Source organism: Dermacentor andersoni, chromosome 11 (assembly GCF_023375885.2).
Source record: "Dermacentor andersoni chromosome 11, qqDerAnde1_hic_scaffold, whole genome shotgun sequence".
NCBI lineage: Eukaryota > Metazoa > Arthropoda > Arachnida > Ixodida > Ixodidae > Dermacentor > Dermacentor andersoni.
Window position 1 is genome coordinate 8401075 of NC_092824.1, and position 22708 is coordinate 8423782.

General features: G+C 48.2%; 1 protein-coding gene across 1 annotated transcript in view; it reads right to left on the minus strand.

The window, feature by feature from the left end:
• Polr1A (RNA polymerase I subunit RpI1) overlaps positions 1-22708 on the minus strand; it is a 329206-nt gene that overhangs the window by 302857 nt on the left and 3641 nt on the right. Inside the window, exon 2 of the mRNA XM_050167857.3 lies at positions 21090-21217. Coding sequence (XP_050023814.2) covers positions 21090-21217 — 128 coding nt within the window. The remainder of the gene's footprint in view (positions 1-21089; positions 21218-22708) is intronic.

A 22708-nucleotide genomic window follows, 5' to 3' on the forward strand; every position in this document is an offset into this window, starting at 1 on the left:
GAGGAAGACTGACATTTCGCGAGCCCCCGACCACCACCCGCTGTGCTATCACTGCAAAGAAGCCAGCCATGTGTACCGCCAATGCCCATAACGCGACATGGGACTGAGAGGATTCGCCGTCAACGCGCAGCATCCACAGCTTGGGGAGCGCCCACGTGACATCACCGATTACCTAACCGCCACTCAGTGGAACTCTTCACAACCATCTCGTTCAGCGTCACCTGGCTTCTACCTGCCCCCGCAACACTGACCATACACTGGAGAAGCCTGCGGCCGGTCTGCAAGCCCATATCTCGAAAACTAAAAGCAGCAACCAATGGAGGTGCGGTTGCTGTTCGTCAAAATGACGAAGATCCTCCATCGCCACCGAAAACGCCGAAGAGACAATCTCGAGAAAATAACGACACACTGCCATCCCGATGAAGCATGGAAGCAAAGATCCCTGATGCCACAACGTATAAGCCACACATCAACGCGACGCCGAGAGCTAACTGCAATTCAAGACAAAAAGCCACCGACCTCGGCGTGCTTCTCGATGGCCACACAGTCAAAGCATTAGTAGACACAGGAGCCGACTACTCAGTCATGAGTGGACCCTTTGCTGCCAAGTTCAACAAAGTTAAGATTGTGTGGGAAAGCCCCCAAATTCGGACCACTGGAGGGCACCTAATAACGCCAACTGGAATCTGCACGGCAGGAATTACGATTCATGACCAAACCTACCCTGTTACCTTCGTTATCCTCCAACAGTGTTCACGAGACATCATTCTCGGCATGGACTTCCTGACCCAACAAGGCGCAGTCATCAACCTAAAGTCGAAGTCGATAACACTGTCGGAAGATCAAGCAATACCACCAGAAAGCTGTCATAGTCACCACGCCTTGAGTGTGCTTGAAGATCAAGTGAGCATCCCGCCTCGCTCCAACATTGTTATTTCCGTCAGTACCGAAACACCAGCAGACTTAGAAGGGGGTCATCGAGGGCGACCGGCATCTACTGCTTAACCATGAAATTTGCATCGCAAGAAGGATCACTCGACTGCATGGAGGGAAAGCGAAAGTGATCTTGACAAAGGTCAGCCAGGAGTTTAAGCACATCAACAAAGGCACGACAATCGCATACATCAAGGAAATTCTGGAAACCAGCAATATGTTCATCCTCTCAGATTCTGCCGCACCTACCCCGACGACCGTAGTTCCCGAACCAGACTTAGACATAAATGCAAGTCTCCCCATGATTAAGCAACAACAGCTCAGAAGTCTACTTCGACGATACAAAGGGTGTTTTTCGTCACAAAGCATCGCATAATAACCGGAGAGTGTGCTCGACCACTCCGCCAGAGCCCTTATCGCGTTTCTACGCAAGAACGTGAAGCTATAAGGCACCAAGTTCCCGAAATGCTGCGCGACGACATCATCCAGCCGTCAAAACGCCTGTGGGCATCTCCTGTAGTCTTGGTGAAGAAAAAGGACGAAACCCTATGTTTCTGCGTCGATTATCGTCGTCTGAACAAGATCACGAAGAAGGACGTATACCTCCTCCCACGAATAGACGACGCATTGGATAGGCTCTGCAACGCTAAATACTTCTTGTCGATGGACCTCAAGTCTGGCTATTGGCAAATAGAAGTCGAAGAAAGAGATCGCGAAAAGACAGTCTTTGTCACGCCAGACGGCCTCTACGAGTTCAAGGTCATGCCATTCGGACTGTGCTCGGCGCCTGCAACGTTCCAGCGCGTCATGGACACGGTGTTAGCAGGATTGAAGTGGCAGACCTGTCTTGTTTACTTGGAGGACGTCGTCGTCTTCGCCGGAAATTTCGGCGATCACCTTAGGCAGCTAGCGACAGTATTAGAGGCCATCAAGTCATCAGGGCTCACTCTGAAGCCGGAAAAGTGCCGCTTCGCTTACGATGAGCTTCTGTTCCTGGGACACATCATCAGCGAATCTGGAGTCCGCCCTGACCCACAGAAGACAGCCGCCATCACAAAGTTCCCACAGCCCATCCGTCAATTCCTTGGCATGTGTGCTTACTGCAGGCGCTTTGTCAAGGACTTTTAATGCATTGCTGAGCCACTGACACATCTAACCGAATGTGATGTCAAATTCAAGTGGTAAACGCCGCAGGCTGATGCATTTCAAGAACTCAAACGACGCATGCAGTCACCTCCAGTACTTGCGCACTTCGACGAGGACGCTGATAACGAAATCCACCCTGACACCAGTAGCCTAAGCCTCGGTGCCGTCCTAGTCCAGAGGAAATACAAACTTGAACGGGTGACAGCTTACGCTAGCCGGTCGCTGTCAAAAGTGGAAGGCAATTATTCTATGACCGAAAAGGAATGCCTCGCCATCGTTTGGGCTACAGCGAAATTCTGCCCTTGCCTATACGGCAGGCCATTCAAAGTGGTTAGCGACCACCACGTGGTGTGTTGGCTAGTGAACTTAAAGGACCCTTCGGGATGGCTGGCACGGTGGAGCCTCAGAATATGACATCACTGTAACCTACAAGTCCGGAGGAAAACACTGATGCCGATTGCGTATCACGCATCCCCATTGACTTGCCGCCGCGATATGACGACACCTTTCTTGGGATAATAAACGCAGAACATTTCACTGAACAGCAATGAGAAAACCCAGAGCTAAAAAGCCTCGTCGAATATTTGGAAGGGCACACTGACGTGGTCCCTAGGGCATTTAAGCGAACATTGTCTTCGTTCTCGCTTCAAAACAACCTACTCGTAAAGAAGAACTTCTCACCAGTCCGCGCCAACTTCCTTCTTGTTCCCTCAGCGCTGCATCCAGAAATATTGCACGCCCTACATGACGATCCGACCGCTAGGCAACTAGGATTCTCCCGGACGCTATCGAGGATACAGGAAAAGTATTAGTGACCATGCCTGACCGCTGACGTCGTCCATTACGTCAAGACATGCTGAGACTGTCAGCGATGCAAGACACCACCAAGAGGGCCAGCAGGATTACTACAGTCGATCAAGCCTCCTTGCCGACCATCTCAGCAGATCGGGATGGACTAGTTGGGACTCTATCCAACGTCAACAACCGGAAATAAGTGGATCATCGTGGCGACGGAGTACCTCAACCGCTTCGCTGAAATGAAAGCTCTGCCGAAAGGTAGCGCGGCCGAAGTGGCGAAATTCTTCATCGAGAACATCCTTCTGCGACATGGCGCTCCATAAGTCCTCATTACCAACGGAGAAACGGCCTTTACAGCGGAGCTCACCCAAGCCATTCTGCGATACAGCCAGACAAGCCACAGGAGGGCAACTGCCTACCACCCGCAGACAAACAGTCTTAAGGAGCACCTGAATAAGACCCTTGCCGACACGGTAGCAATGTACGTCGACGTCGAACACAAGACCTGGGCTGCCATCCTGCTATACGTAACCTTCGCTTACAACACGGCGGTGCAAGAAACAACACAGATCACGCCGTTCAAGTTGGTTTACGGTAGGAACCCGACCACGACTCTCGACGCCATGCTGCCGCACGTTGCCGATGAAAAGAATCTTGACATCACCACCTATCTCCAGCGCACTGAAGGCGCACGACAGCTCGCCCACACGCAGAACAAGAACCAGCAGAGGACCGACAGCCAACACTACAACCTTGGACGATGCTACAGTGTTCGGGTTTGGACCTCAATATGCCAACGAGAACTTAGTGAGAAGCTTTTACACCGCTATTTCGGACCCTACAAGATCATCCGATGCATTGGCGCACTCAACTATGAGGTCGTACTAGATGGCATTTCGCTATCACAGCGGTGCCGCTCACGACTTGAAATAGTACACGTTGTGTGACTTAAGCTGTTTCACCAGTGCTAATGAACTTTGGGAATTTGCTTAGCTCACCTTTGGACCTTTCCTGGACTGTGTTACTTTGGACATTATTTCATTTCGTTGTTTTGTTACTTTTGTTTAATAAGTGTCCTTTTGTGTTTCGCTCTCTTATGTTTGTAGCATCCAGACAATGCTCTTTAAGAGGGGGTATTGACAGGTATACTTGTTTATCCTTATCGGTTGACCGCGTTTCACCGCCTAACAAATGTTACTTATCGCACAGTGCAGGACACGCTTGCATGTATAGGAAGTTTCTCAAATGTTATCGATGGTCCTATGCTGTCTGTTGTCACCTAACCTGGTGCAATCTCATTTCATTGCGCGTCACGAATGATGCAGAACTTTCTGGAAGATACACGAATCCCAGCGATTACACTGGAAAATTCGACGACTAATGTATAAAAGCCGACGCGCTTGACCCGCTGATCAAATTTTTGACGATTGCCGAGTGTGTTCACCGCTATCATTGTTCTTTGAGTGCAGCCTGCTTTTAAGGGCACAAGTTCAGCCAATAGAATGCTAGTTTCGTTAATCACAGTTTTGCTGCCTTCTTCACAGTCACTACTACGTAACACTACTACGTACCACCAAATGAGTGAAGTGATACACTTATGCCACCAGCGGCCACAGTGCTCTTGGCCACAACATATGTCGTACACTGCATGTCCACAAAAGTGCCCAAATACAGTAGAACCTCGTTCATACATTTTGTGGGCAAAAAACGCGAGAAAAAACATACTAGCCGGGAAAACGTACGATCCGAAGAAATAAAATTCTGACAGACTCAACTATTGTTGACACCTACGTAATGCGAAGTGTCGCGCGCATCGTTCCGGCACGAGATGCCGACACTCGTCGATCTGGTGGTGCTGGACTCGCTGCTCCGGGACCATTTCCTGTGCAGCATAAACAACCCCGCCATACAGAAGCATCTCCTGGAGCTACCCGACCCTTCGCTGAATGACACCGTGAAGGCAGCGCTGGCAATGGAAGCTGTGGCAAAGGACGCCGGCGAGTTAGCAAAAAAGGTCACTGTGGTGCCCACTCCCCCTCACATTGCCAGTTCTCCCAAGCACAATGCTTCATGTGTGGGGGGAGGACCACAGGGGGGAGGACGAACAGCGGACAGCAGCAGCAGCCTGGATCCAGCCCAGCTTCAACACAAGCATGTGGCCAGGGTAGCCATCGCAAGGGTATGCGGCGGAGACGTGCGGCAGCTGGCTCGAGTTCTTCCGCGGCCATGCTCCACGTCGTGGCCAAGGACCCACAGATTTTCGACATGTGGAACACAGGCCTTGTTCTGTTGTCTATGCCACCATGCATGCTGACCGTCGAAGTGTGCGGGCACCCCATTTCCATGGAGCTGGACACAGGGGCCAGCGTGTCAGTCATGGCAGGGAAACTGTTCAAGCGTACCTTCCCCGGAGTGTCCGTCGAGACTTTGGGCGTGATATTGCACAGCTACTCTAGGCAGCTAAGTCCAGGATCAGGCCCAGGTCGGTGTTCGCTTTGGCAACAGGGAGGCAATCCTTCCCCTTTACTTAACCAAGGGGTCGTCCCCAACATTGCCAGGCCGAAACTGGATTCGCGCACTGGGCGTATGTCTGCCAGAGTACCACGAAGCCATCCTGCATCCGTGAAAGCAGTCCCAAGCCTCGACTGATCTCAAGCCCCTGTTCAAGCCAGAGTGGGCACATTTGCCGGCACAACGGCTGGCACCTATGTACCTGAGGGAGCCCAGCCTCTTCGTTTTTTTTTTCAAGCCTCACCCAAGCCTCACCCACAGCCAAGGACGGGGTCACGCAGGAGTTGCAATGGTTACAGCAAGAGGGCATCCTGGTGCCTGTCAAGACATTTGAACGGGCCGCTTCCATCGTACCAGTCCTCAAACGAGACGGCAGTGCCAGAATCTTCCGGGATTTCAAGGTTACCATCAACCCCGTCGAGAAGTACCTGCTGCCCCGATTGGAGATCTCTGGTCAGCGTTGTCCGGAGGACAGAAGTTCACCAAGCTTGACTTTAGAGATGCTTACCAGCAGCTGGTGCTCCAGAATGCTTCCTGGAAGTATGTCACAATATCGACAACTTTGGGGCTCTTCCAGTACACGCGCTTACCATTTGGCGTGGCCTCAGCCCCAGCCATATTTCAGAGGGAGATGGAAAACCTCTTCAGGGGCATGGGGCATGTGGCGGTGTTCTTGGATGACACGCAGGTTACTGGCACCAATGACGGGGACCACCTGCAGAGCCTGCAAAATGTCATGGCACAACTGCACGAAGCCGGTCTCAAGCTCAAGCTGGAAAAGTGCATTTTTTTTTCTGGCCCCCAGTGTTGAGTACCTGGGACATGTAATTTCCCAGGTTGGCCTGCTCAGGCCCCCCACAATGTTGATGCTGTGCTCAAGGTGCATAAGCCCCACAACAAGAAGCAGCTCCAGAGCTATCTCGACCTCATAAACTTCTACAGGAGTTTCCTGCTGAACCTGCCGGCGCATCTACAGCCACTCCACCTTCTGCTTCGAGATGGTCAGCAATGGGTCTGGAAGAAGGAGCAGGACATGGCCTTCCAGAGCTGCAAGGAGCTAATCACCAAGACTACAGTGTTGGTACACTTCAATCTGGCCAAGCCTGTCGTCCTGACCATAGACGCATCGCCGCACGGCATGGGAGCCGTCCTGGCCCACCGGGACAAGGATGGCCAGGAACACCGTGTTGTTTGCTTCTCGTCGGCTTCATGCTGCAGAGCAATGCTACAGCCAGCTGGTCAAGGAAAGCCTGGCCCTCATGTTCGGAGTTGAGTGCTTTCACTCAACTTGAATTGAGTAGCTGTGCGGCCGGAAGTTCGAGGCGGTCACGGACCACAAGTAGCTGTTGGGGCTGCTGGGGCCTGACAAGGCGGTACCGGGCAGGCATCATGTCGGGTGGTACACTGGGCCTTGAGGCTGGCAGCCTACAGCTACCAGCTTGTCTACCGTCCGGGAAAGGACCTGGGACCTGCTGATGGATGCCCCTGCCAGAGGTGCCTGCTGCTGTTCCAGAACCTGCTGAAGTGTTCATGCTGGACCATGCACACCCAGACATACTCTCCACACCTGCGGTGTCGCAGGCGACTAGTCGGGACCCAGTCCTGCCTCAGGTAGTCAAGGCTGCCTCAGGTAGTCAAGGCTGGTAGGTAGTCAAGTCTCAGGTAGTCAGGTAGTCAAGTCAAGGCTGCCTCAGGTAGGCAAGGGGAGGAGTTGGTTTAGTGGGCCTATAGCCACAAGGCCACTGAGCTGAGCCTGCAGCAGGGCTGCCCACTGTGGGGTTCCAGGGTGGTGACCCGAAAAAGTATCCGGTCCAGGATCCCGCACCTGCTGCATGCAGGTCATCCTGGTGTGAAAAAGACCAAGATGGTGGCCCAGTCCCACGTTTGGTGACCTGGCCTGGACCAGGACATCGCCCACATGGTGTAGAGCTGCCAAGTCTGCCAGGAGCATAAGCGGGCCTCTCGTCATGTGAAAATCCCCCCCTGGCCATTCCCACAGAGACCCTGGTCCTGCCTGCACATGGATTTTGGGGGACCCTTCGAGGGCCATTACTTCCTGGTGGTGGTGGATGCCTTTTCGAAGTGGGTTGAGGTTCTGCCGGTCACCACTCAATCAGCAGGTGCAACCATTGTGGCGCTGCGACAGGTCTTTGCCGCCCAGTGGTTGCCGGACGTCATCGTTTCTGACAATGGTCAAGCTTTCGCCAGCATAGAGTACCTGGCCTGGCTGACGAAGAATGGAATCCGCTGGATGATGGTTCTGCCAAACCACCCTGCTTCAAATGGTGCAGCCGAGCGGGTGGTGCAGACCATCAAGGAGAAGCTCAAGAACCTGGCTGGAGATTTATGGACCCAGGTTGCCCAGACACTCTTCCAGTACCGGACCACGCCTCACGATGTCGCTGGCTGTGCCCCCTGTGAGCTCCAGCTGGGCCGGATGGTCAAGCAAGACAGACTTGGATGTCTTCCATCCAGATCTCCGATCCACAGCACTCCTGAATCAGCTGAAGCAGAAGCTGGCTGCTGACCAAGCAAGCCCAGGACGGCACCCGTCCTGGGCCTTTATCGTAGTTGGGAGCTCCAGTCTTTGTCAGGAACTTCCGTCCTGCCCCACCCTGGTCTGCCAGGAAGGTGGTATTTCCTGCCAGTGCCTCATCATTGCTCGTCCACATGCCGGACGGGACCATGTGGCACCAGCACGCCGACCATGTTAGGCCTCGTCTCGGGACTAACGGCAACACCCATCATTGCCAGCAAAGCACCGCCCACCTCGGAGGCAGCAAGTTTTGCCAGTTGTGCGGCACCAAGTCCAGCACCAATCACAAGGCTGGCCACTGCAGACCCTCCAGACAGAGCGAGGCTGGCTCAGGCAGCAACCAGCATTGCCACACCCGGCCTGTCAACGCCAGTGCCCAGGCAGAGCACTCAACTATGGAGGGCATCGGCCTGTTACATGCCTGGATAATAGGCGCCATCGACCCAGCTGGGACGGCAGCAGAGCCTCGACGAGGCGTGAACTTATCTTATACTGAGCCTGGACATATTTTGTTTGTACTGAACAAACAAACTGGGGGTAAGGGATATGACAAGATGTGACGCCCCCTTGGGCATAATCATCATTGGCTTGCCAGGCTAGGTGGCCTGCCAGGCTCGGTGGTCAACATTGGTCACTGCACCAAATAAACAGCGACAAGCACAGCTACTCGGCAATCATCATTCACCACCACCACGCCGCAGAGTGTCTCTTGCAGAGTGCCTACAGCCTCTCCTCGTTCATGAACCTGGGCGGATCACGACACTTCTTGGTATCAACGCAGCCAATAATGCAGACACAAGAATTCCTACAACGCCTTCTGGACTGTGTTAAGGACCTCCGGCCCACTCCACCTTCCCACCAAAATAGAATCTTCGTGCACCCCAACCTGGCCACTTCAACAACAAAACCGGGGCCTAGTGCCCCGGGTTTTTGTCTGCCTTTTAACACGTTTTTGTGCGCCGCAACGCTGTCCGATCAGCGCTAACCCCGGCCTACAATGAACCATTCCGCGTCCTCCACCGCACCCCAAAAATCACCACCCTACTACAGAACAGTTGTGAAGGGACAGTCAGCTTAGACCGCCTTAAACCAGCTTACATGGAGACCGCGATGAAAAGCCTCCCATCGCTGCCTGACCTTGTGCTAGAGTGCCATAGCTGGCCCTCAGTCCGGTTTCGACTTCCAGTCTAGGTGGAGGACCCTGTAGCACCCTCCCTTGGTCATGGCACGCAAAGTCATGGCTTGTGGTTCCTTTCTGACGTCGAGTCGGGTCAGCTGTCTTTCTCCTTCAAGTCCTGCGGACGTGAGTACTGTTTCGTGGAGGCTTCGGGCAAATCAGTCATTGTGTTAGTCCTAGGCCACCACTTGTACACTTATACCTCAGGAGCGTAGGAGAAAGACAGGTGACCCCAATTGATGCCGAAAAAAAACTGCGAGCCGGGACTTCATGTGCCACCAGCCAGGCGCCGTCTTTCATTTCTTCTCATGCGGGCGTAAGCTATCCAGGTTCTAGGTGCCACCCAAGGAAGGGCGCTACACGTTAATAAACCCCAAAGCCCCTCAATTTTCCAAAAGTAGCACCATTCTTGATCTTTCCGCCACCCTGCTCACCCTGGCGTTACCTCCTCCACAGCATCCTGTCGCCCCAGCCTCCTCTGCTCCCCCATTGGCCAATCTGTGTCACATGAAAGCAGACACAGCGCTTTTGTATATTTTTTCTTTCCAGCACGCTCCGAACTCCATTGTTGGCCCTGCGCGACGAAAGTACGGCAGGCGGATTGATCGAGTGTGTTAGCAGAATGGAATGTGTTAGGGCCGAGAACTTAATTGTGATGCCGTGCTGCTGCGTCTTCGGTTGCCGCAACAGACACAGCGACAGCAAAAGGCTTTTTCTTTGCCATCTGGCGGGCGCAACGCAAAAAGAAGAAAAGTGTGGATTCACAGGGTCAGGCGGGCTGACTTCGTGGAAGTGGCAAAAAACACACGGCTTTCTGAAGCAAGTGCCGCGGCTCCTCCCAATCTCTATTTTTTAGCCTAGTTCACACCTTCCACTTTGAAAAAGTGTATGTGGCCATGCTCTGCATGGTTTTTAGTGCGTTGAAGTTTACTTTTTTCGAATGTGCTCTCTTTGTTTCGTGTAGTTCCGCCTTGCGGTGAAAGTACACGCATCTGCAGCTGGCCTGTGACATAGAAGCGACTTTATTCAGGGCGTGTTTTGAGCTCCACCAGAAGTTAGCACATTCTTGACGTTTTTGCAAGACTCACTATGACTTATGAATGCAGTCTTCTTTTTTTTTTCGAATGTACGCCTGCATCTATTGATTTGTTTTGTGATGATTAACGTTTTTAACATCCCGAAGCGACTAATGCTATGAGGGAGGTCATAGTGGATGGCTCCAGATAACTTTATTTAGGTGACGAGAGGATGTTTAAATATGAACTTTGATCGTAGATTCATACGTGGGCCAGTAAATTCCTTGTTGGCGTTTCGTAAATCTCACGCAGGCACGGTAGCACTGCGCCAGAAATTGGTGCCTCGACGCAATTGTATTTCTTTAATAGATTTTATTTACTAGTTGTAACAACGTGTCATTCTTTCGTCCTATTGACAACGCCTCCAGGGCACAAAAGCGGCAACGTGAACACCAATGCTAGAACCAGGGCTGGATGGGGCTCGCCGAAGCCTGTGCATGCCAAGGGGGTATAAGATCGGCGTTCCGCAATAGCGGACAGCCTATTTTGTATGCAAACACTCCCTGCACCGCCTGCTTTATTGTTATGTCACGTGCTCTTCAGAGGCCTCTGTTAGCCGTTACATGTGCCCTCCTGGAGCAGTACTTGTAAAAAAAAAAAAAAAACTATCTATCGTTGCGATTACCAAAGTACCCCGCAATGAAAAAAGTGCTCCGCAACATACCGCGCCTGTGCGAGAATTACAGAACACCAACGAGGAATTTCTTTACGGGCCCCTTGCATTTCGCCTCTACCTCGCCACTGCTGGACGAATGCTCAATATTGGAGGCATGAGCAGCAGCTACTCGCACGTTTTGTGTGCAGGATTATAATAGCCGAGAAAGGCCGCACAGGACCGCAGGCCTGCTGATAAGGATTAACATTTTTACTGCTTAACGTTAACATTTTTATGCGTCCAATTACGTAAATAGGTATTGCGCACGTCATACGCACTGTACGTTGTCTTCCATCTCTTGCGACAAATAATTTTGTGTTTTTGATTATAGAGTGTGGACAGAGTTGCCGTGGAAGCTGCGCAGAGAGATGTTTAATAAATCCGGGTCTCTTTTTTATTGCGAAAGCAATATTGCTCGAGGTTTCCGCTCTTGGCCGTCGTCCCGGAGAATCCACCAGTGACGTCATACCAGCTGTGGAAAAGCGGGGCCCCAACTCAGCTCGTCGCGATCGTCCCAGTGAATCCTCCACGCGCCGCTGCCGTGGGGGAGGCGCTCGCTCTACGTGACGTCATGCCAGCTGTGAAAAAGCGGCCCCCAACTCGGCTCGTCGCAGTCGTCCCAGCGAATGCTCCACGGTATGTCGGATGATGTGTATAAGGCGAAGCTGCAACGATGTGCTGCAGCTAAGTGGCGACGTGCGGAAGAAACGGATGAAGGGCGGGAACAACGTTTAGCTAAACTGCGTGCATATTATGCAGCCAGGCGAATGCGTTCAACATCTCTTGATCTGGGTACATCTACAAGTATCATGCATGGTCTCAATGCTGACGCGACTTTGGCGACACCTGATCGTTCGACAGCAAGCCTTATGGATGCTTTAAATGGCGACGAGACTGCATCTACACGTTCGATGAGCAATATGGAACTCTACAACCTGAACAGAAGATTGCTTTCGCAATCCACTAGGCTTAGCCAAGCTAAGCCTCCGCCAATTTTTTTTTTTTCAATTCAATATTGAATTTTTTTGTTCCTCTTCTCAGGACCCCTTCATTGAAGATCAGTTTGAACCTCAAATCCTTCAAAACAGCAGCATTAAAAAGTTGAAGCAGGATGCAGTGCCATTTTTGTACACAAGCAGCAGCTTAAATTGAGGAAGCCACCAGCCCGCCGTATGCTTTTTCCTTATGTGCCATAGGCCAAGTATATTTATGCTTTATGTTGAACTCTATTTTTTTTTTATTTTTGTGAAACTAGGTGCAGTAATTCAGACAAGTCTGCAGACACTTAGTGGCACGTATCTCCAAGTTCAAGGTACTGAAGGTGCAAAATGTAAGTGCCCCTATACTATAGAGCAAAGTGGTAAGCATTATGGTTCATTCACATCTTAAATACCTCGCTTTTTTTGCAGCTGATGCTCTCCTGCGTACCGAAACTTGTCACGAACCATCATGTCTTACATCCAGTAATGGCTGTGAGTACAGCTTATAATATCTACCGAACGATAATGCTTTCACCCGATTGCCCCCGCTCAGTATTTTTGTTCATTTTCTTGTATTTTATAGTTGCAATGCACGACTGCAACAGCTCCGTTCAAGGTGAGGTTGGCATGTACCTATGTGGCGAGTTGATACGCACTTTTGTTTCTTTTGGGTCTTCGTCCTCACGACGTGCCCTGTGCAGGGTCAAATGTCAGTGTACAGGGTCGCTCAATACGAAAGGGATCAACCAGTTTGCACAGAAAGCCGAATCATTTGCTTATTTTTATACTAAACATGAAAATTACTTTTGGATATTATGCACAAGAAGGAAAACAAGTTAGAAAACACAAAGAAATGCGCTTGTAGCATAGAATTATGGAGAAATAAATAACTGAACACGCAAACTTTTATTCCCTTTAATATTGAGCGACCCTGTATGAGTTTCAGGCACAACTTTGTAGGTCAAATCGGCTGAGCAATCGGAGAGTAAGTGTCATGTCGCCATGTGTACAATACGTAAATTGCACAGAAGCCCATAACCTTGATTCACGTTTTGTGCAGATGAGGTGCCCGCCTGCAGCCCCATTTCTATTGAACTACCTCTAAACAACACCCCCTCCACCTCCTATGGCTGTGAGTGTAGGTTCAGAAAAAACTTGTAGTTTCTGACAAACACCTAAATACTCTTGTTGACCCTTTTTTTATTTCACAGTTGCTACAGATGAGAGCAACACGCCTGGTTCTTCATGGCGAGGTGAGGCTGGCATTTGCCTCTATGGGGAGCTAATACATGCTTCTTTTTATTCTTGTGTCCTCACCTCGTGTTCTTTGCAGAAATGGAAGACAATGTAGAAGTGTCTGGCGTAAACCTCTTAATTGAAGCGGCTGAGCAACTGCACAGTAAGTTTCGTTGTGTCGTGAAGTGTACAAAACATAATCGCATTGCATCCTCCAACCTTGACTCATGCTTTGTGCAGATGAGGTGCCCGTCTGCAGCCCCATTTCTATTGAAGTGCCTCCATGCCCGACATCTTTTCATGGCTGTAAGTATTCTATTGCTAAACAAATAAGTGCGTTTCTTCATAAGTATGTTTCATTGCCTATTTCTGTTTAAGTGTTTGGCAACCTGATGTGATACAGTGAATGTATCTAGGATATATCTTTCTGAGCAATGCTGAGGCAGAAGCATATAAGCACAAACTTCATACTTTTGGCATGTCTTGTATCACATTTCTTGTATTATAACTGCAGCATTTACTACTATTCAGACACTCTGTTTTGGCGTTCCAGCAGTTCCAGACATGCCACTTCCTAACGCAGTGGCTGACCATACTGAAGCAAGCTAGGTGCCTCATCAGGTGCCTCAGTTCTGCTCTTGCACATAAGCACAAGAGAAAAGCCATTAATGAAAAAACACTCATGAAGCAGCAGCTCAGCTCCTTCATGGCGGCTGACCAACTACTCTCCATGCAGAAAAAGAGTATGCATGGGACACCGTGGACACAAGGAACAATCAACAGTGCACTGAAACTCAGGCTATCATGCGGCTCTCGAGGATACACTCTCGTAAAGGACCTAGCCGCTCCTTTACCAGGTGATTGGACTCTACAAAGGCACCTTCAGGATCAAAAATTCACACCAGGCCTTCTACGCGACATTATTCGCTCTATGTCTGTCAAGGTGGGTAGAATGTTTCTGAGCTAATAATTTAAGATCTTCTAAGAATGTGCAAGGTCACATTATGCGACCTGAGATTATAGGCCGAGCTATGAGTGTTATTGATTTTACTTGTTGTTGATAAATAGGAGATAAAGCTCCAGCGAAGCTCGCGAATAATGGGCAACTCAAGGGGTGTACGGCGTCGCGCTTAAAAGACAGGACAAAAGAAGATGCACAGGGACACACACATCGCTGTGTATGTCCCTGTGTGTCTTCTTTTGTCCCGTCTTTTAATCATGCTACCGTACACCCCTTCAAGATGCATTACCAACAAGCCCACATTGCAACCTTCAGGGAACTCAAAACCATCTTTTCTCGCTCCTTCCACCCCCATATTACACAAGTGATCTTAAAAAATCGTCCATGTTTTAATTTTGCTTTGTTTAGCCACACTCAGTGTACAGCATGCCATATGAGTCTAGATGCTCAAGGGTTTTTTCATACTAGTACCAAACTAATATAAGAATTAGTAACCCGCATAACTATTTCCTGGTGCTGAAATACTATCATCACATTTCCTTTCTTGGTCTTTTTTTCGTGCTACGCTGGTATCATGGAGGACCATGAGAAGCATGCAGTACTGATGCTGGATGAAATCCAGTTGCCATCAGACCTCGCATACGACCCCTCTACTCAAGTTGTAATTGGCAGGCCTTCATTTCCACTGACTGACGGCACCTCCCCAGTAGCTGCAGTAGCTACTCATGCTCTGGTATATATGTTAAAAGGAGTAACTACACGTTGCAAGCAAACGATCAGGTACCATTTCACGGGAAATTCATTTAGCTCTAGTGCGGTAAAGAACTTTGTTTTGTCAGTCATAAAAGAGTGCAAAAATATTGGCATCAGAGTGGATGCTGTGGTCAGTGACATGGGTGGGGGAAATCAGACGTTGTGGAAGAAGTTTGGCGTAGTCGTGGGAAAATATTCCAGGCCTTCTGTATCTTGTGCTCACCCCTGCGACCCAAGCAGAAAGCTCTATTTCATGGCAGATGTTCCTCATTTACTTAAAAATTTGAGGAATCACCTTACTCATGGGCAGACAATTTTCATTCCACCTGACATTGTTGAGAAGCATAATTTGCCTTCAGATGAAGTGAGCCTTGCTTATGTGAAAAAACTTGTAGAAATTGACTCACAGCAGCAGCTGAAGATTGCACCACACTTAAAAGAGGCATGCTTGGACCCGGGACCCTTTGAGAAGATGAAAGTAGGCCTGGCGTACTCGCTATTTAATCACGACACTGGAGCAGCTTTGCACTACCTTGTTCAGGCGAGCAAGCTTCCTAAAGGAGATGTAACAACAGCTTGGTTCTTTAACGTAGTGTACAAGTGGTTTAAGATAATGACGTCCAGAACAACTGAGCTCGCATAAGCTGGACAAAGTGAAATACGAAGACACAGTTATTCTTCTGCAAGATGTAATCAAGCTATTTGAAAGCCTTAAGATTGGAGAGCGAGGAAAAACAGTATGGAAGCCAATTCAGACTGGTGTTGTGCTTGGCACAACTGCAGCCCTTGAAATTCGGGAATACTACCTCAATGTTCAGGGTTTTTCTTTTGTGCTACTAAGCCGATTTGGGCAAGACAGCCTAGAAAACTTGTTTTCTACACTTCAGTCGAAAAACCCGGCACCGAAGCCACTTGAATTCCGTTGCGCTCTCCGAACGGCAACAATGGCCCAGTTTTTCAAACCAAATAACAGTGGCAGTTATAGCAACGACCTTGGTTTTGCTCTGAGTGGCCTGGAGATTGTTTTGGCAGGCTCACAGGTGCAGTGTGCACAGGGGATTATCGTTTTTCCTGAGGCCTCGTTGGATTTGAATGAATCTGAGCAAGAGTCCTTTGATTACCTAGCAGGCTATGTCATCAGCAGTGTTCAAAAGAACATGACTGCCTGTAGTCAGTGCGTAAAGGCAATCACTTGCAAAGAAGCCAGCAGTCTGACAAAGCTCAAATCGTATACCGATAATATTAAACTCCCTCTGCCTTCACCTACTGTTATTGAGTTTTTGCAAACAGCAGAGAACTTGTTTCGTGCCAACACTGAAAACCTGTTCCACAACAAAGTGCTTTTGGCTCAGCTTGAAGAATCTGTAACAGTGTCACAAAAGTCAACTGTTTTCCTGCGTGCCACAGAATAGACAGAAAGCTGCTTTGAGTATTCTTTAAAAGTAGGATTCATATTCTCCTTCGAAAAGAAAATGAGCGAGCGGCACAAACCAGAAATCTAAAGTGTGGTAGTCACAGCATTGGCAAACAGGTAGCCACTACAAATGTAAAGTAATAAATCCCACATGGCAAAATTCACTGCAAAGGCTGACCTGCACAAGGAAGTGGTGTGCGACGTCATGGAAATGCTACATTTTTTTTCTTCTAAAGAATGGGGGGGGGGGGGGGGGGGCTACACTTCAAAATTATCTGTAATATCGTTGTTTATATTTTTCGTGCATACGTGCGTGGAACTTATTGACTACCAACTGCATTATAATGCAAAAATTGCTCTCAATGTCTTTTGCACTTGTTTGTGTTTACCAAGTTTGCATCCCTGTACAACTACAAGAATTAGTGCATCTGTTACAATCCGCTTTAATAATTCTTTTTTCCTTCGGGTTTGATTGCTTCTGCAAACCTGACAGCTCAGTGGACTGCGTGTATTTGTGCTGTATACTTGTCTGCAAGACTGTGGTAAGCACCTTTATTAAACCCATTTGAGGACTGTTCGGTCATACAGCCCTATTGTTCCCTCTGTCTCTATACCCGCCGCGGCCACTAAGCCACTCCAGCGGCCGCATTTTGATGAGGGCAATATGCAAAGACAGCCATGTCCAGTGCATTGGGGGCGCAATAAAGAACTGTGTCTTGTGTGCCTTCACTGTTCCAGTTAACGCAACACTGCTTCCTGGCGAAAACTTACAACACAAAAGAATACAGATGCACAGATATAAAATTAGCACTTCAACAAAAGTGTTGCTGGTGCCAATGAGGGGGAGGTCGATAATTATTTTTTTGAACCTCTGTCCAGATGTCCCATTAGGTTCCTTCTTTTTTTTTTTTTTTGCTATCAAATTCGAACAATTTGCACTGTAGTGAATAAATGAAAAACGATTTCATGTGCTGGTACATTGTTCAAGTTATCTATACCGTCTATGTGTGAAAACATTACTCATGGCCGCCACAACCCGTGCATGAGCTACACACATCTGTAAAAGGCACGGAACAGAACCGGCCCTGTTGCTAGGCATTGCTGACCGCAGACAGTCGGAATCTCTCACGCGCCGGCCAAACAAAAGTATCCTGCAGGTACGTCAATGCACCTACGAAACCACGTACACATACTTTCACGCTGTCAAAAACTGAAACTCTGGTAATTACGCGTGTTTGAGCACACCGCATGCTTGCATCGTGTTTCAGCAACACGAACTCTCAACGTGTGCACACTTTACGGGTGGTTTTCTCTATTTGTTCCGCAATTCCAACACGGCATTCTTAAGGCCAGTTACCAACTGACGAAGCAAGATCTCGATTGAAAAAACTGTTCCGCAGGGCTCGAATGAACTTTTCCGCAGATTTCCTCCCGTAGCATGTTAGCCGTCGTCTGCTATGGCAGGGCCAGCACCAGCGGCACCACCGTCGAGGCCGCGCCGAGCAGAGGAGGAGGGAAGTGGTTGGCGCTACTTTGGGAGAGTGAGGGGCTTTAATAAACACGTGTTTGTTGGTTATCTGATTCCAGAGCCTCCTCTGCACCGTATCAGAGAGTTGGCGAACTCGTAGCGACTTTGTGCATTGTGAAGTGGAGGAGGGTCATGCCTTTCCTGACTGACATTCATAGGGCAAGCCTCACGCCACCCTATGTCCACATGGCATGAAGCAGACAAAATAACAGAAAAAGATGCAAATGAGAACCCGATTTACTTTCAGAAACTGAAAAACCAGAGTGCCAATATGAACAGAATCGGTGCGAAGCTTGACATGAAGTGCACGGCAATGATAATGGGCCAGAGCAAAGCACAGCCTCCGAGACAAGGTGGCATGCAGTCAAGCCCACCGTCTAATCTTCGAGGTCATGAGCCGAGGAACAGTGGCTTCTCCACCACCTAGGGAACCCCAACGTATACCATGCTTCTATAGAGAGCCTTAAGAGGCAACCACATGCTCACAATCTTCAAGCAATGCAACAAGCGGACCCTGATGGGACATACAACAAGCCACCGCAGTGGCAAGCCTGCCACGCTTTTTTCCTTCTCCTGCTCCTTGTTGTAAGCATTGCCATTCGTTGGGCGTGTTGGTAAACTGACATTGAAAGCATATTTAGCGCCAGTCAACAGGGACAGAAGGGAGATGACACCAAAATGCACTAACTTCAACAACTTTATTTTCAGAAAACGACCACTTATTTAACCCATGCACAGTGGCGCCACATCATCCGAATTTTTAACCATTCAAAAAAGCCATCTCCGTATCTAGCAAGTTGACCGAAGGGGCGCTAACACACGTATCGCTATTCCGACAGATAGCCTGAGCCTCAATAATCTTTTGCACAGCTTCATCTTTGTGCTTCGCAAGAACACGGCAGGACCCATACACCAGCGCACAGCCGCATTCCTGACAGCGAGTTGACAGATGACCGTACTGTGTATTTCTCCCGTTCAGACTATGTTCTCATAACCAGTCATTAACACACCTTCCTGTCTGTCCGATGTACTTTTTTCCCACAGGACAGTGGAAGCTTGTAAACAACAGCTTCCACGCAACCCACTGGTGTTTTACGATGATTCGTAGAGCATTCGACAGCTGGCTTATGGTACGGGTCCATTAACCGACATATTTTTGCAAGTTTTTCTGGCACTGAAAAGACCACTTTTGTGTCCACACGGCTAGCCATTTTTTTAAGCCTATGTGCCGTTCCATGCAGATAGGACACTACTGCTACCTTCCCTCTGCATTCCGTCCATTTATTTGCCGCATCCCAAGTTCTTCTGTCTGACACACATCTTTTTAGCAGAATTTCTACAACCGAAACCTGCACTCACTCCTGAAACCCTGCTGCTGACAACCTTCCCGATTGATCCATAAGACTTGTATAGGTCTTATGGTGCCAAGATTTCCTTAATGCATTTCCAAAGCACAGTTGGCAATGCTCCTCTTGATGAGCTTCGAGTGGGCGAACCGATACGGCAACAGGGGCTTATTAGCCCTGGGTTTATACTCCCAACATGTGTGCCGTTCCATGAACTCGAGCTGAATATCTAAGGAACGCAGCACGTTATCAGTGGGCTCTTCAAACATGAGAGTAAGTGGCCTAAGGCCTGCAGAAAAAACTTCGTAAAGCATGTCTACTGTAGAATGTGCGTCTGGTTCGAAAAGGACTAGATAGTCATCTATTTCACTAATTCCATTATAACCTGACAACTTTAACCACCCTGTGTTTCAACAAGGTACGCGACAGATTTTTGTTATGGTGCGCTAAAACAATGTCACTTAGTATAGGCACCAAACATGAACCGATGCAGACACCCTGTATTTGAATGAATATTTCCTTATTCCATGCTACATACGTCGAGTGAAGGTACCAACTAAGCATATCTAAAAAAGCCTGAATGAATAAACCGGCTGAATTTTGAAATGCAACCATACCATACTCGTCGATGCACTCTTCTACGCATCCTAGTACTTTCTTCTGAGGCAAGGAGTAGTAGAAGTCCTTTATGTCAAAGGAGCAAGCTGATAAGCTTTTGTCAGAATTTTCTTTCAGGAAATCTACTATTTCTTCAGAGCTTTTAACCAAAAATAGGTTGTCAATATTAAGAATTCTGAGTTTTTCCTGCAAGAAAAGAGCAAACTTTTTTTGCCATGAGCCGGCTTCTGAAACTATTACCCTTAATGGACATTCGGGTTTGTGCGCCTTTGCACTAAACATGATTCAAAGGCAACCCGACTTCGCACTGTCAATTTCACGAACCAATTGACCAAGGTGTACCTTCTAGCAAAGACACTTTGTTTCTAGCCTAATTTTTCTAAGATACATTTCGACACTGGTCGAACGCAGAGGCAATCGCAGAGCAGGCTTTCTTATTAAAATCCCCTTCCTTAAGGACTACAAAGCCACCCTCCTTGTCTGCTGGAAGAACACACAGTCGGTTTTGCCTCAAGAACGAAGTTGCACAAAATAAAGTTGTTGAAGTTAGCGCGTTGTGGTGTCATCTCCCTTCCGTCCTTGTTTGCTGGTGCTAAATATGCTTTCAATGTCCTTGTTACAGTTTGCTCCACATTGATCTCGCTGCCTCCCCTCTGCTGCTGGTGCAGAGTGTTGAGAAGTGCACCCGCTGGATCTCTTGCCTGTGGGATTTTTAGCCGGTATACAAAAAACACTGCATTATATCCGGTCCTGCACTACAAGAGGTTCTATTATAAGTGGTCTGGGCTGCACGTAAAGTAGTTACTCCGTATAAAGCATGGCAGATTGCAGAGCGTGACTTATATGAACATGCTACTTGTGTAGCTTCCCCAGTATTGCCTTCAAAGTGTAGGGTTCATAGCAATTAGATCCTCTATGGTGGCCCGGTTGCCGTGGTATTCGGCCACAGGGCTCCCAGTGTGATTCCCTGCATTCCAAAAGGGGTACAATGCAAGAACACCAGGGGGCCATGCTTTTGGTGAATGTTGAAGACTTCCAGGTGGCCAAAATTGACATTTTAACAATAACCACCAGAATTCACTATCCAAAGAGTATCCACTATCCGAAGACTATCACTATGCGAAGATACAGCGGCTGGGCGATCTTCCCATCAGTGCTGTCTATTGCCCTCACAAAAAAAACGAAATCAAGTATCTAGCTGTGATGCAATAGGGGTTCAAGTGTGACTTAATGCGAAAGTTGTTTTTTGATTACTTTTGCTCATTTATATTGTTCTGGCGATTTTGCAAATAAAGATCAGTTAAAGTCAGCGCCTGTGTTGTGTTCTGCCTTCAGTTTTCGTCTCTTGTGCTGCGCAAATATGTCGATATCACAAGTTGGGAACCAACCGATCAGCACAACTTCACAGATGTAAGCCTTACCTGATAGAGAGTCCTAAGGAACACGGGATTGAACACAAGCAAGGGTAGCCTGATGTACCCAATGTGGCCTGGGCAGTGCGTGAAGCCAAGGCCACAGGTGGCACAGACTTCATCACGGTCACTAGGCCCTGGAAGAACAAAACAGCAGCACACATAAGAGCAGTGACAATGGAACTTTTTTGCTTCAGCCAGCACTGTATGAAGGACTTAAAAATAATCATTCCGAATTGAATTCTGGAGTTTTACATGCCAAAACCTCGATATGATTATGAGGCACACCGCAGTGGCGAATTCCGGATTAATTTTTACCACCAGGGGATTTTTAATGTGCCCCCAATGCATGGTACATGGGCATTTTTGCATTTATCCCTAATCGAAATGCAGTCGCCACAGCCGGTATTCGATCCCGCGACCTCGTGCTTAGCAGCACCACACCATAGCCGCTAAGCCACCAAGGTGGGTAAAACACTCATTTTTAAAGTCAAAAAAGAAAGTCAAATGCTGATCTTTTCCTAAACATAAACAAAACTAAAGTAATGACAACAGTGAAGAACAGGGCAAACAGATTAAACAATATCATCGGTTCTGTAGAACACTGCTTTCTAGAATCCAGCATAAGTAAATGTGCCATTAATGCTAAAGAAATTCAGAGAATGGTACTCAGAAAGAGAGCAATAGGAGGATTTTTAACGGGTATGAAACATAAAATTGTTTGCAAAAAAATAAAGAAAAGCTGCTGGTTAATGCTCTTATTTTTCATAGAGTGGTACTAGTTGATGCATTATTTCACAATACTGCCAATCTCACGTGAGATCATCGCAAGGGAAGACATGTACATAAGTACTACAGTCCAAGAAATCGTGAAAAGAAAAAAAAAAAAACAAATAATTACTATGAGAAAGATGTGAAACACTCAGGACGCCATAACAAACATACACATTGTAAAATGCAACAATGTAAACATTAAAATCAGCGTTACTGAAGATTTATATCTGTACCAACTCAATGTATACTTATGTATGTATGTATGTATGTGTATACATACTGTATGCCAGCACCTATAAGAACGTACGGACCTTGTCGAAACATGAAAAAGAAACTTGATTCCTTCAAGCTTAAGTACTGGCATAGTTTTGGAGAATTCCAAGGTCTGCCAAACAAACCAATCATTTGGTCACAAATGAGATTAAACCTGAATATTCTTCCAGCCCAAAAGTCATGATGATAAAGCTTTTTAGCTTGCCCATGTCATGAAGGCTGCCTGTTCAAATGAACACAATTTAATGCTCGCCGAAGGTCAAGAGAAAACGGGGACGCCAGTGCACAAGATGGTTAGACAGGCCTCTTCAGGCCACAGGAAAGCATCTCAGTCAGCATAGAGAACCCTTAAGCCATTACAAGCTAAAAATTTTGTTATATAGTGGCAGCTGCGCACGAGTCTATGATTAAAAAACAGGTGCAATAATTGTTGGAAATTATGCTGTAGCAGCAAAGCTACAGGCACTTGATAACAACCATACTACCTCAGTCACCTTCAGTGCCCTCCGCACTGGTGCTGTCTTTTCCTCATCGCACTCTCTCACTGTGAAAGCTACAAGTCGCCATCAACGCCCATGAAG